This window comes from Eleutherodactylus coqui, chromosome 4 (assembly GCF_035609145.1).
Source record: "Eleutherodactylus coqui strain aEleCoq1 chromosome 4, aEleCoq1.hap1, whole genome shotgun sequence".
Classification (NCBI taxonomy): Eukaryota; Metazoa; Chordata; class Amphibia; order Anura; family Eleutherodactylidae; genus Eleutherodactylus; species Eleutherodactylus coqui.
In genome coordinates, this window is record NC_089840.1 from 11,464,683 (window position 1) to 11,478,907 (window position 14,225).

The 14,225-nt window shown below is 56.4% G+C and overlaps 1 protein-coding gene across 1 annotated transcript in view; it reads left to right on the forward strand.

The window, feature by feature from the left end:
- Nucleotides 1–615: 615 nt before the first annotated feature.
- Nucleotides 616–14,225, forward strand: part of LTN1 (listerin E3 ubiquitin protein ligase 1) — an 85,836-nt gene continuing 72,226 nt past the window's right edge. The window contains exons 1-6 of the mRNA XM_066599083.1: nt 616–745; nt 4,852–5,055; nt 5,684–5,782; nt 7,746–7,976; nt 12,834–12,886; nt 13,739–13,919. Coding sequence (XP_066455180.1) covers nt 704–745; nt 4,852–5,055; nt 5,684–5,782; nt 7,746–7,976; nt 12,834–12,886; nt 13,739–13,919 — 810 coding nt within the window. The 5' untranslated portion in view covers nt 616–703. The remainder of the gene's footprint in view (nt 746–4,851; nt 5,056–5,683; nt 5,783–7,745; nt 7,977–12,833; nt 12,887–13,738; nt 13,920–14,225) is intronic.

Here is a 14,225-nt window from a genome sequence, read left to right on the forward strand (position 1 = left end):
CACTCTCTCAGACTGCCCAATGTGACCTGCTATCTCACACAGACTGCTCCCCGTAACCTTCTCCTCTACCGCAGACTGCTCCCCCATGACCTCCTATCTCCTACAGATGGCTCCCTTTGACCTGCTCTCTCCCGCAGACTGCTCCACGTGACAAGCCGTCAGACTGACCCTCTTTCTTGCACAGACTGCTCCCTGTTACCTGCTCTCTCCAACAACCTGTCCCCATGGCCTACTTTCTCCCACAGACTTCTCCTTGTGGCCCCTCCAACACACAGTCCCATGTAAAACACAGGGGGAGACTTCTAAAACTATCTAAAATGAATCCTGTCTGTTACCCATAGCAACCAATCACAGTCTAGATTTCATTTCATATTCTGCCTTTGAAAAACCAAAGCCGCTCTGTGATTGGTTGTTAAGGGTAACACAGTTTTATAGGTCTCCCCTCCAGCACACACCAGCTCGTACCTCCTCCCGGCGCAGTAGTCTCTAGACGCCCCGCCCACCTCAACGTCATTCCTACCAGACACGCCTATGACTGAGAGGCTGATCGCCGAGCGCATCGCTGCATTGAGGGCGGAAGTGCGCAGAGTGCTGGCGGCAGTGATGACGTAGCCAGAACGGCTTCTTTAGAAGTAATCGATCGCCGATCTAATCGCACGGTGTTGGTTCAGCGTGTCCGCTGCCGGGAGTGACGCCGAGGAGAATGGGGGGCAAGAACAAGCAAAGGACGAAGGGGAACGTCCGGGTGAGTATTACCGGCAGTCCGTGGAGTGGGGGCCGCCATGACTGTGCGCTCTGAAGCGCTGGGCCTGTAGCTGCGGTGCATGCTGGGATTTGTAGTCCCCTTGCGGTCCAGAGTAAAGTAGGGGGATGATTGTGTGCGGTGGGCGTCCATAGGGGGCGCTGGAAGAGACTTCTACATTGTGCCTCATGCTGTATTATGTAACTTGAGGCATCTGGAACCTCGAACCTCCGGAGTCCCCAAGTTGCCAGTGAGGAGGAGCCTGTACTATCCCGGGGGTCCCCCTGACCTGCTCTACACCGGGGGTCCCCCCCCTGCAGCCCCGCTCTACATCTGTGGTCCCCTCCCGCAGACCTCCTCTACATCGGGGGTCCCCTCCCGCAGCCCCGCTCTTGGCACTGGGGGGCCCCTCCCGCAGCCCCGCTCTTGGCACTGGGGGTCCCCTCATGCAGCCCCGCTCTTGGCACTGGGGGTCCCCTCCCGCAGCCCCGCTCTTGGCACTGGGGGTCTCCTCCCGCAGCCCCGCTCTTGGCACTGGGGGTCCCCTCCCGCAGCCCCGCTCTTGGCACTGGGGGTCCCCTCCCGCAGCCCCGCTCTTGGCACTGGGGGTCCCCTCCCGCAGCCCCGCTCTTGGCACTGGGGGTCCCCTCCCGCAGCCCCGCTCTTGGCACTGGGGGTCCCCTCCCGCAGCCCCGCTCTTGGCACTGGGGGTCCCCTCCCGCAGCCCCGCTCTTGGCACTGGGGGTCCCCTCCCGCAGCCCCGCTCTTGGCACTGGGGGTCCCCTCCCGCAGCCCCGCTCTTGGCACTGGGGGTCCCCTCCCGCAGCCCCGCTCTTGGCACTGGGGGTCCCCTCCCGCAGCCCCGCTCTTGGCACTGGGGGTCCCCTCCCGCAGCCCCGCTCTTGGCACTGGGGGTCCCCTCCCGCAGCCCCGCTCTTGGCACTGGGGGTCCCCTCCCGCAGCCCCGCTCTTGGCACTGGGGGTCCCCTCCCGCAGCCCCGCTCTTGGCACTGGGGGTCCCCTCCCGCAGCCCCGCTCTTGGCACTGGGGGTCCCCTCCCGCAGCCCCGCTCTTGGCACTGGGGGTCCCCTCCCGCAGCCCCGCTCTTGGCACTGGGGGTCCCCTCCCGCAGCCCCGCTCTTGGCACTGGGGGTCCCCTCCCGCAGCCCCGCTCTTGGCACTGGGGGTCCCCTCCCGCAGCCCCGCTCTTGGCACTGGGGGTCCCCTCCCGCAGCCCCGCTCTTGGCACTGGGGGTCCCCTCCCGCAGCCCCGCTCTTGGCACTGGGGGTCCCCTCCCGCAGCCCCGCTCTTGGCACTGGGGGTCCCCTCCCGCAGCCCCGCTCTTGGCACTGGGGGTCCCCTCCCGCAGCCCCGCTCTTGGCACTGGGGGTCCCCTCCCGCAGCCCCGCTCTTGGCACTGGGGGTCCCCTCCCGCAGCCCCGCTCTTGGCACTGGGGGTCCCCTCCCGCAGCCCCGCTCTTGGCACTGGGGGTCCCCTCCCGCAGCCCCGCTCTTGGCACTGGGGGTCCCCTCCCGCAGCCCCGCTCTTGGCACTGGGGGTCCCCTCCCGCAGCCCCGCTCTTGGCACTGGGGGTCCCCTCCCGCAGCCCCGCTCTTGGCACTGGGGGTCCCCTCCCGCAGCCCCGCTCTTGGCACTGGGGGTCCCCTCCCGCAGCCCCGCTCTTGGCACTGGGGGTCCCCTCCCGCAGCCCCGCTCTTGGCACTGGGGGTCCCCTCCCGCAGCCCCGCTCTTGGCACTGGGGGTCCCCTCCCGCAGCCCCGCTCTTGGCACTGGGGGTCCCCTCCCGCAGCCCCGCTCTTGGCACTGGGGGTCCCCTCCCGCAGCCCCGCTCTTGGCACTGGGGGTCCCCTCCCGCAGCCCCGCTCTTGGCACTGGGGGTCCCCTCCCGCAGCCCCGCTCTTGGCACTGGGGGTCCCCTCCCGCAGCCCCGCTCTTGGCACTGGGGGTCCCCTCCCGCAGCCCCGCTCTTGGCACTGGGGTCCCCTCCCGCAGCCCCGCTCTACATCGGGGGTCCCCTCCCGCAGCCCCGCTCTACATCGGGGGTCCCCTCCCGCAGCCCCGCTCTACATCGGGGGTCCCCTCCCGCAGCCCCGCTCTACATCGGGGGTCCCCTCCCGCAGCCCCGCTCTACATCGGGGGTCCCCTCCCGCAGCCCCGCTCTACATCGGGGGTCCCCTCCCGCAGCCCCGCTCTACATCGGGGGTCCCCTCCCGCAGCCCCGCTCTACATCGGGGGTCCCCTCCCGCAGCCCCGCTCTACATCGGGGGTCCCCTCCCGCAGCCCCGCTCTACATCGGGGGTCCCCTCCCGCAGCCCCGCTCTACATCGGGGGTCCCCTCCCGCAGCCCCGCTCTACATCGGGGGTCCTCCCCTGACCCGCTCTACATCGGGGGTCCCCTCCCGCAGCCCCGCTCTACATCGGGGGTCCCCTCCCGCAGCCCCGCTCTACATCGGGGGTCCTCCCCTGACCCGCTCTACATCAGGGGTCCCCTCCCGCAGCCCCGCTCTTGGCACTGGGGGTCCCCTCCCGCAGCCCCGCTCTTGGCACTGGGGGTCCCCTCCCGCAGCCCCGCTCTTGGCACTGGGGGTCCCCTCCCGCAGCCCCGCTCTTGGCACTCACATTAGCGTTTCAGAATTGCGTAATCTGCTAGCAGAAAATGGAGCACAGCATGTTGTATTTTTGTGTGGATACCCGCGACCGAGCCCGAGGTGACGGATATATTGCGCTGTGTTTGGGCTGCAGGTATCCGAATCATCGCTAAGCGACGGCGCAGGAAATATAAACAAATGAAAAACCCCGTGTACCGCACGCGACCGGCTGCGCGACTCTGCGGACACGCCTGGTATCATGTCACCGCCACACACGGCCGGATGCGGGGTCTCAGCTGGAACCTGCCGCGAGCTGATGCCGCTTACGGCCGTGTGAGCCCCACCTTACTCCGATATGTTTCGGCTCCGCCCCGTTGACGATAACTGGTCCGTGTGAAGTCGGCTGCAGCCACAGATGTGAATGAGCCCCAATGTGTCACCAGACGCTGCACGAACGGATTGGTATTGCGTATTCCTTGCACATAATACGCCGTGAATGGCGCCAATAAGAGTAAATGGACCTTCGTTGTTTACAGTTGCGTATACAACCTGCCTAAAGAGGAATCCAGCCGGCGGCGGCCCGCGCGGTCAGCCCTGCTGTTTTCCATGACGGCCGTACATACGCAATTACATTGTTTATGGGCGACATTTTTTACGCTTGTTGCTAGGAGACGAGAAGAAAGCCTAAAAATAAAAGCCAAACCAGGAAGTCGTGCGGGCGCTGTACGTGCGCGGGCATACCCGCTATACGGGCGCGGGCATACCGGCTGTACGTGCGCGGGCATACCGGCTGTACGTGCGCGGGCATACGGGCTATATGTGCGCAGGCATACCGGCTCTACGCCATTCCCTGCGCAAGTGAAACGGCGACATATTTTTATCTTCAGCGCTGCGGCTCACAATATGGGTGCGTAAGTTCTGGCTGAGGAAGAGACGGACCGCGAGCCGGGTGGATAGGATGGCGCCCGGGATGGTATTTGCTACGTCTGCCGCTCGCGTTCCTTTACCTTATTATGGCAGGATAAATGGTGATAAATCGGGAGATGCGCCATTGCGGTTTTTTTTTTTTTTTGCAGCGTTCTCTGTCTTTTTCTGCATGATTTGTAAGATGGCGCAATACCCGCCTCGGCCTCCTTTCTGACCCCCGTGCCGGCGCTCTCCCACAGACTTCTACAAGAGGTTCGCAGGCAGGACTCTGTGAGGTAGATGTTCATGCGCCGCCGGGACTTCAGAGGGGGACAGCGCTGGATCATGGGAGTGTAAACAATACCCCCCATTCCTCGCTGCTCCCCCAAATGGCGCCAGGACTTGGCTTATGTGGGACGGGCCGCTTCCCGTTAATATGTATTTTGATGCCATCTGTGACTCCATTTTTCTTGTGGGCAGCAGGTCTCTTTCTCTGGTGCCTCCGTGTGATCTGGGGGTCCTGTGTGTTATTTGGGTTCTCGTTGGACCCCCTTCTGTGTCTCTGGTAACTGATCTCGCTGTTATTTTGCAGCCGTCCAGCAGCGGGCGCGCCGCGGAGCTGCTCGCCAAGGAGAGTGGCACGGTACCCGCCTTCATGGGGTTTGGCAGCGCACAGAGTGACCTGGGGTATGTCCCCGCCGTCCAGGGGGCCGAAGAGATCGACAACCTCGTCGATGCAGATTTCCGGATGGTTCTGCGCAAACTGTCCAAGCGGGACGTGACTACAAAGCTGAAGGTAAGGACACAAATTGCGAAACGCGTAGCTGCACAGTCGGCTTTGAACGCGGCGTTTAAACAGTTAACTGCCGTGATCAGAACTAATTTTGCCCATGGCAGCTGCCAGCCCTAATCAGAAACGGCCGCCGGGTATGGAGCGGACCGCCCACGCACTTCAGGACTCCAGGATGGCACCGGAGGGGTCGGGGGGTATCAGCTGCACTGGTTGTTCTCCGCCGTCTCTGTTCCCCGTTTGCAGCTGCCGTAATTTTCTATCTAGCTAATATACGCTGCTCTCTGATTGGTCAATGCTGATCATGTGACCAGCTTTGGCCAATCAGAGGGTAGCGTGTATCAGTAGCCTTAAGGCTCGTTCACACGGGCAGAGGCGTATTCGGTCGCTGAAATACGCTGAGACTTGACACGGTAAGAGAGCGTTCGCCCTCGGAGCTCGTAGGATTGTTTTAGTAGTCGGCGCCCCCTCCTGGTAGGGGGATTCTGCTGCTTCTGTACAGATCCCCGGAGTCGGCTGCCGCGGACCGACAGAGCGGTCGCCTGCTAGTGGTCACATGACTTGTAGAGGGGGAAGAACATCCGTCCGTGTATTTGTGTATTATGGCGGTCATTGACGCGCTTAATCTTTGTAGGCGATGCAGGAATTTGGAGCAATGTGCAAGGAGAGAGAGGTGGAGGCGGTCAGAGGCGTCCTTCCATATTGGCCGCGGAACTACTGCAAGATCTCTCTGGTAAGTGCTGCGTGGCCTGAAGTATCCGCTCGTCTGGTGCTCGCCGCCGTCATGTGACTGCGGACATAGAAGCAAGTGGAACTAAACCCGGAGGCCTCTGGGGGGCGCTCTGCCGCTCCAAAGACATGAAATTTGGACAGCAACCACTTCAGATGATGCGATCGCCATCTACGCAAAAACGTTTTAGTAAAAAAAAAAAATGCTATAAATCCGTAAATCACGCTACAAAACCGCATTTTCCACCGCTGAACGCAGTAAGTCAGCTTTAATCACTACGACGTGCTGATCTGACCCTGATGGAGGCCGTGGAAAACGTATCCAGACCTCCTGCTCTGCTGTTCCTGTTGGACTATCTCCAGCACAGCGCCCCCGTGAAAAGCACGAAAGTGGTCATGTGACATGGAAGTCATGTGACCACGTCAGCACCTCTTACATCCTAGCTGCCATGGCAGGTGGAATATTTTCCCTAAAAGCTTCACTCACAATGAGGCCGCTTTCACAGAAAATCGTGCAAGATTTGTGCGTTGCGAGACGCACAAATCTCGTACGAGTATGAGCCCCATTTTCTGAATGCAGTCCTACCCATGAGCGATGTGTTCCTGCGATGCTGGGAGGTAAATTCACTGCATGTCCTATTTTATTTCACATTTCCCAAAACGCGGCGCCCGTTTTTTTTCAATGGGGCCGCGTGATGCGATGTTTCCTATTGAAATCAATCGCGCATTAAACGTGCGCCAAAGGATCCGAATTTCACAGAGGCGAGGCGTGTTTGGATGAAAAACGCTCCGCAATCACAGGCAAGACACGCGCTGACGGGCGCAATATTGGGCTGAGTTTCCCATCCTGACATCGCGCTCGCCCGTGTAATACCTTATCATACAACCCATAAGGAGCGCTCGCACCGCCGCCGGGTCCGTGGAGAGACAATGGCGCTTGGAATGTGAGGGAGAAAAAAATCTAAGAAGAGCGGCTCTTAAGAGGTTAATTAGTAATCCCGGACGATCCCTTTAACTACTGCTATCCTTAAGGCTAACATCACACAGATGAGCGCGGTATCGCGCCTTAAATCCCGCGTGTGGCCGAGCCGTAGGATAACCGACATGCGGCGCAGAATTCAATTCCGCAACATGTCAATTCTTTTCTCGTTTCCGCCGCGGCCTCTCGATGGGGAGAGAAAGCCACGGCGGAATGCCGACGGTGAAACGCCACAAAACACGCGGGTTTTGAAGCTGCGCTTCCTCAGCGGAATTCTTGCGTTTTTTTTCAGTGCGGCCATTCCGTAACGATTCCGCTGAAATCCCGTCCCGTGTGACCCCCCCCCCCCCCCCCCCCCGTCTCGCGGTTCACAGCGGAATCTGATGCAGAGTTCTCTGTATGGATTTTACCTTTAAAGGTCCCGTCCGAAATCCGCAGCAGCGCAAAAGATTTGGCTAATTTCAGTGGGCAAAGCTGCGTGCAGAATTCCCAACATGGCCTCCACAGCGTGGATTCTGCGTCAAGAAGTGACGTCACTTTTTTCTTCCCGCATGCAGACTTCAAATCCTCGTGCACAAAAAAAAATGACGACGTATGAACTTTGGCGCGGATTCTTATTGAATGTAACGGGAATAAAGATTTGTCGCAAAGTGCAACACAGAAGCGGCGCGGATCCCTTGTCACATTCTGTGGCAAAAATGTGCTGTCTGAGCGCCCCCAGATGCCCCGTGCTGCCGGCGCGGCTTATTACATCACAGCTGCGGGCGCCCTTTAGTACAGCACTTAGACGGGTTGAGTTATTTTTGGCGCTTTTACACCGGACAGAATATTCGCACAACATCCGCGTGTCAAATGCCGGAGATCTGCGACAATATCCAAATTCAGTCCTTCGATTTAGGCAGCGGGATATTCCCTCCTGTGTGGAGCCCCCGTAGAGGAGCAGCAGAGCCGAGTTTGTTGTGTCTTACATGTGATTGTTTCCCCCCAGGATCCCGACCGCAGAGTGCGGGAAGCGACACAACAAGCCTTCGAGCAGCTCGTCCTGAAGGTCAAGAAGTATTTGGCCCCTCATCTGAAGAACCTCATGGGGTTCTGGCTGATCGCCCAGTGCGACACTTACTCCCCCGCCGCCAGCGCCGCCCGGGCCGCCTTCGAAGCGGCTTTTCCTCCGCACAAGCAGCCGGAAGCCGTGGCGTTCTGCAAGGATGAAGTGTTGGCCGTGAGTTGTGTGAATATTAACGAGTTTCCGTAACGAGGTTACAAATGTCCTTACGTTTGTGTCGCTTCCAATAGAAGTTAACCCCTTAATGACGCGGCCCTTTTTTTGTTTCCACTCTTGGATTCTCCTCCCCGTTTTCACAAGTTGTATTTTTCAGCGGTGCCACAAAATGTACTGAACTTAGTTTTTTAAGTCCCTCAGTCACAGCGGCTCTCGCTGCAGATGGCGCCGGCGCCCGCACCGTCCATAGGGCGTAAACGGCTTGTCCTATCTGCGGAAACTAGTTCCCAGCGTACGTTATCCCCTGGGGTGGGAAGGGGTTAATGTATTGTTTGTACTGCACAAGTGCTGCTTTCACCATCATCCTCCATCGTCTGCGCCGCTCTGACTCCTCGTACCGCGCACATCTGCTGCTCCCCTCCACGTACGTCTTTATCTGCAAGGAATAACATGTGAAGGCGGCCGGAGCCAAGTTATTAGCCGGGGGCCCGACCTCCACATCTGCTGCGGTTTGGCCACCTGTCGGGGATGCAAACATAATAATCTGCTTTACGTCGCGGTCGGAGAATGATCCCCCTCCGTGGCGGCGCTCCAGGCCCTGCTGCTTACAGCCTGTGGGATCCTCGTTGGAGCGCGGAGTCCCGGAACGTGAACTCTTCTCCTCGCTCGGGTCGCGTCCCGGTATTTCATGTTCTAGAACATCTCGACAACTTCCTGTTTAGACCAAAGTCTGACCTGATCCTGTGAATGTGCTGGAAACTTTTTTCTCACTTGTGCCGGCGTGCGAGAGTTCAGGCCATTAACTCTTAAGGTGAAAGATTTGAGAAGCAACTTGCTGCGTCCCCCTGCTGGCCGCGTCCCCCTGCTGGCCGCGTCCCCCTGCTGGCCGCGTCCCCCTGCTGGCCGCGTCCCCCTGCTGGCCGCGTCCCCCTGCTGGCCGCGTCCCCCTGCTGGCCGCGTCCCCCTGCTGGCCGCGTCCCCCTGCTGGCCGCGTCCCCCTGCTGGCCGCGTCCCCCTGCCACCCGCGTCCCCCTGCCACCCGCGTCCCCCTGCCACCACCTATACAATGACCAGTTTTATCTGCTACGTTCGTACGGTCACCCTACTGGATACGCTGTAGATTGTCTGTCCGGGTTTGTACGCCCTCTGGTGGTGGGGTTTGTATAGAGCAGATCCAGTAACTAAAGCTGCTTCATACATGGCCAGTGTTCATGTTGATCGCAGCTCTTAACCCCTTCAGTGGCAGGTTTATTATTACCATGTCGTGCCTCGCAGGTCAACACGGAAGATTTCAGATGACCGCTCAGTGCTCTGCACATTTCAGCACTAGAGCTGTCCACAAAAATCTTCCGGGGTTTAAAGGGGTTGTCCCGCGCCGAAACGGGTTTTTTTTTTTTTTTTAACCTCCCCCCCCCCCCCCCCCGTTCGGCGCGAGACAACCCCGATGCAGGGGTTAAAAAAACAACCCGCACAGCGCTTACCTGAATCCCGGCGGTCCGGCGTCTTCATACTTACCTGCTGAAGATGGCCGCCGGGATCCTCTGTCTCCGTGGACCGCAGGGCTTCTGTGCGGTCCATTGCCGATTCCAGCCTCCTGATTGGCTGGAATCGGCACGTGACGGGGCGGAGCTACACGGAGCCGGCATTCTACACGAGCGGCCCATAGAAGACTGCAGAAGACCCGGACTGCGCAAGCGCGGCTAATTTGGCCATCGGAGGGCGAAAATTAGTCGGCTCCATGGGAACGAGGACGCCAGCAACGGAGCAGGTAAGTATAAAACTTTTTACAACTTCTGTATGGCTCATAATTAATGCACAATGTACATTACAAAGTGCATTAATATGGCCATACAGAAGTGTATAGACCCACTTGCTGCCGCGGGACAACCCCTTTAACTGCATGGTCAGTGCTGCAAGCCCCGGAGATTTTCCGGGTGTGCCACTAAAGGGGTTAATGCTTTTCATTCTACTTTCATTTCTGACAACGGCATTTAAAGATCTTATTGGAGTTCGGAATTCTCAAATGGCCCCCCACAATGAGATTGGGAGGTGCTGTTCTGTTGTCATGGCAGCAGGGAGCCCTCTGAAGACCCCCAGGGCTGCCATGTATTTCTTCCTATTAGGACATGCTTGTAGCCCATTTTAATTAAATGCCATATTCTGCAATACTTAAGTATTTCAGTATATGATAAGTAATCAAGCGATCACAACCTCTTATTTCACTAAAAAAAAGTGAAAATAAGAGGGGGGAAAGTTTTTGTTATTACTATTGTAAAAAAGAAAGTATGTTAAAAAAAACAAACAACCTTTTCCTTTATGTTTATAACCTATTTGATATCGCTGCATCAATAAAAGTCCAATCTATAAAAAATACCAATTAATTATCCCGCACCGGAATATCATCCAAACGGACTTAAATGCACAATACCAGAATTGTTTCTTTTTGCCCCCCCCCCCCCCCCAGCTCTAAGATAAAATGTAATGAAAAGAGGTCAAAATGTCTTCTGAACTCCAAGATGGTACAAATAGAAACTACGTGACGTCCCGTATAAAATAAGTCGTCACATAGAGCCGTACGGACAGAGAAATGTAAGAAGATTTTTAACGTAGTACAGCAAAGAAACCCCCTAAGGCCTCCTGCACACCGCCGCATTAAATGGCACCATTAGTACAACTCGTGCTGCGGAAGAGCTCCTCGGACGGCTACGTGGGTGGAAAACTAAAAGATTAAAATTTTTTTTTTTAAAGTGGGGTGGGGGGCATTAAAGGGGTTGTCCCGCGGCAGCAAGTGGGTCTATACACTTCTGCATGGCCATATTAATGCACTTTGTAATGTACATTGTGCATTAATTATGAGCCATACAGAAGTTGTAAAAAGTTTTATACTTACCTGCTCCGTTGCTAGCGTCCTCGTTCCCATGGTGCCGACTAATTTTCGGCCTCCGATGGCCAAATTAGCCGCGCTTGCGCAGTCTGGGTCTTCTGCTTTCTTCAATGGGGCCGCTCGTGCAGAATGCCGGCTCCGTGTAGCTCCGCCCCGTCACGTGCCGATTCCAGCCAATCAGGAGGCTGGAATCGGCAATGGACCGCACAGAAGAGCTGCGGTCCACGGAGGAAGAGGATCCCGGCGGCCATCTTCACCGGTAAGTATAGAAGTCACCGGAGCGCGGGGATTAAGGTAAGCGCTGAGCGTTTTTTTTTTTACGTCCCTGCATCGGGGTTGTCTCGCGCCGAACGGGGGGGGGGGTGGGGGGGGGGGGGGGGGTCGAAAAAAAAACAAAAAAAAAAACGTTTCGGCGCGGGACAACCCCTTTAAGGGTTAAAGGGTTATTCTCACCTCTACACAGGGAATAATGGGATAACTTGCCAATCAGTGGGGGTCCGACAATTGGGGTCCCCATCGATCCAGAGAAATCGCCGACAGTGCGTACCTGAAGTTTGATAACATTGGCACACGTGGCCTCCGCACCATTCACTTCAATGGGAACACCAGAGATAGCCAAGTTCAAGCGCTTGGCCGTCACCGGCGGTCCTATCGCAGTGAATGGGACCGTTAGACATCGCCAAACGCTTGAACCAGGAACTCCAGCACGTTGACGTGAACGGCTGGATAACACATGTGCATCTGCTGTCGGACTGCAGGAACGCATCGGGGTGAGTTAGCCCTGAGTGCGACTCTTGAGATCCGTAGCGTGACGGCTCTGTGAATGGGACCGGTTATTAAAGGGACTTCAGTAGGACAACGTTCACAAGAGCGCGAAGAACGGACGCCGCTGTCATGGACTCTTTACCATATCGGACTGTACGGATTAACGCTGTGATCCCGCCGGACTGGGGCCGTTACTGCACCCCTGGTAGGTAGTTGCACTGGATGTGTTCTGCAATGTTTGTGGGCTCCTTTACTACAACGGGCATCTCATATGCCAGTCTTGGTGAATCGCCCGCCAGAGTAAGATGCAACAAATATATTAACCCTTTGCAATCCAATTTTGGATTCAGGGTTTCCTAGGGGGACTTTCTCTTTCTGCCATTATACAATGGCGCCATCTGCTGGCTAGAGCCAGTACTGCAGCATGGGAAATGCTGAGGAGGTCCCCGACAACAGAGCGGTTAGTAATATACAGTAAGAATACCCTGCCGGACATCTTCCGACATCGGAGCTGTACAGCCTTCAATCAGAATGTCTTCAGACGTCAGACAGTGGATTGGAAAGGGTTAAGTTTTCACCTCTTAATAAACTTCTTGTGTCTCCGGCCGTCTTGCGCTCCAAAACTTGAGTTCGCAGCCAGTTGTGAGCTGGTGGAGATTTGCGCTGTAGTTTTATGCCGCTGCGGTGAAAATTACAGTATACTTTGTTTGAGCCGTGGAGGCCCTGCCCCTTCTGTTAAGCCCCACCCACTTTTTTTGTTTTAAAAAAAACGTACGACTTGTGCAAAAATGTGCAACCTGTTTTTTTATACTCGGTAGTATTACATAAGTTGGTCTACTGAAGTCGCATTCAGGGGTGCTTCCAGTGAACGGGACTGAGTCTGCATTACTGTTCATGGCCACTGCACGATGTATGGAGCTGGTGCACAGCGGCTCCCGCAAACAGCTGATCCCCGAGGGTACCTGCTGCAGGACCCCCACTCATCTAATAATGATTTTAAAAAAACCTCTCCGAAAGGCGGCCTGCACACCCTGGGAGGGTTAAACTGACAGGTGATTGCAATGCGATGTAATTAGATGTGGTTGGGGTCACCTGATTACATCCCGCAGTGCTGGATGCAGGATGGCGTCGCTCCTCTCTTGGGCCTGACGAGACTTTCTCTCATATCGTGGGATCTGAATGTATTCTTTCATTTCTTCCATCTTCAGGTTCTGCTTGATCATCTGTTGAAGGAAACTGCCGACTCCCTGAGCGACCCGCAGTAAGTCTGTTGGCCTCTCCGTTTTCTGTCTGTCATAACCATCTATTCTGAATGACCCCTTTATTAGAGCGCCCGGGCCTTTCACGATTGGCGCTTCCCTGTGACCCCGGAGCATAAAATCAGGTAACACGTTTTCCGTGGATCAGTTTCCGTGTGAATCTACATTAGATGGGAAAATCCAGCGATCGGAGCGACTTCTGAGGCCGGTCATCGGGGCTGGACTAGCCGGGGTCTCATGTAACGATGTGGAGAGTATACAGAGAATGGCGCGATGGAGGTAAGCATCCAGTGAAAAGGGGATACTGCGAACGGAAACAACTCATCACTGAAAGGGGTCGGAGGAGGATGTCAGGAATCGTTCCGACCAACAGGCTGCACAGTCAGCTGAATACAACGCTGGAGCTCCAACTAACGTGTCCGAACGCACAACTCACCATTCCTCCACACGGATGGGATATAACAGCAGGCGACGAGTTCCAGCGCCATTGTGTCTAAGAGAAACAGAAAGACGAGACTCCACGGAGCAAAAGAGCGCAAAACTTGTATTCGTGATGTTGGGAGTCAGAATTTGGTACAAGCAGCATGAATCGCTGACCCCTTCCTGTCAGTCGGTCAGAACATGTCAGCACCGCCATCTCATCTGCAGCAACTACAAGAAGCTTCCTGTCCGCAGGGGCCGATATTCCTGCAGAACCGTTTCATCACCGAGTGGGATCTACACCATTATGAATCCCTGAGGTTCTGAAGGCCAAAGGAGTCCAAGGCGCTACTAGATAGGGGTCTCTAATAAAGCGGCCGTTCAGTGTCTTCTGTCTGTCTGTCCTCTTATAATTCACTCTGCTTATTTTCCAGGACTGTTCCACCAGAAGAAAGAGAATCCAAGTATCTGCGGGTCGTGACGTGTTCTCTGCTGGCTTTGAAGCGTCTCCTTTCCATTTTGCCGAGCGCTGATAATGATGCCCTACAAGAGCGGTTGGCTCACCTGCTGGCACAGAGCAAGTTCTGGAAGTACAGCAAGCACCAGTCGCCCAACGTAAGCCGTTGGCTGCACTTACTGTCTGGTCACCTACAGCCGAGGCCGTGAGCGGCTGCTAACTGATGAGTGTTTGTCGGCTCTCCTCATATGTCTCCTCTCTTCTGCACTTCTATTAACTCATTTCTGACCATACAAAGATAATGCTGCGGTCATAAATGAGCCGATCAGAAGCTGCAGGAGAGCGCGGAGGGGCACCGAGCCGACAGTCCAGCCTCGCTGACGGATCTCCCACTCGTCTGCAGTGTCTATATACAGCGATATGTAGAAGCTGCAGAAGGAAATTATACAACATTTTTAACTAAA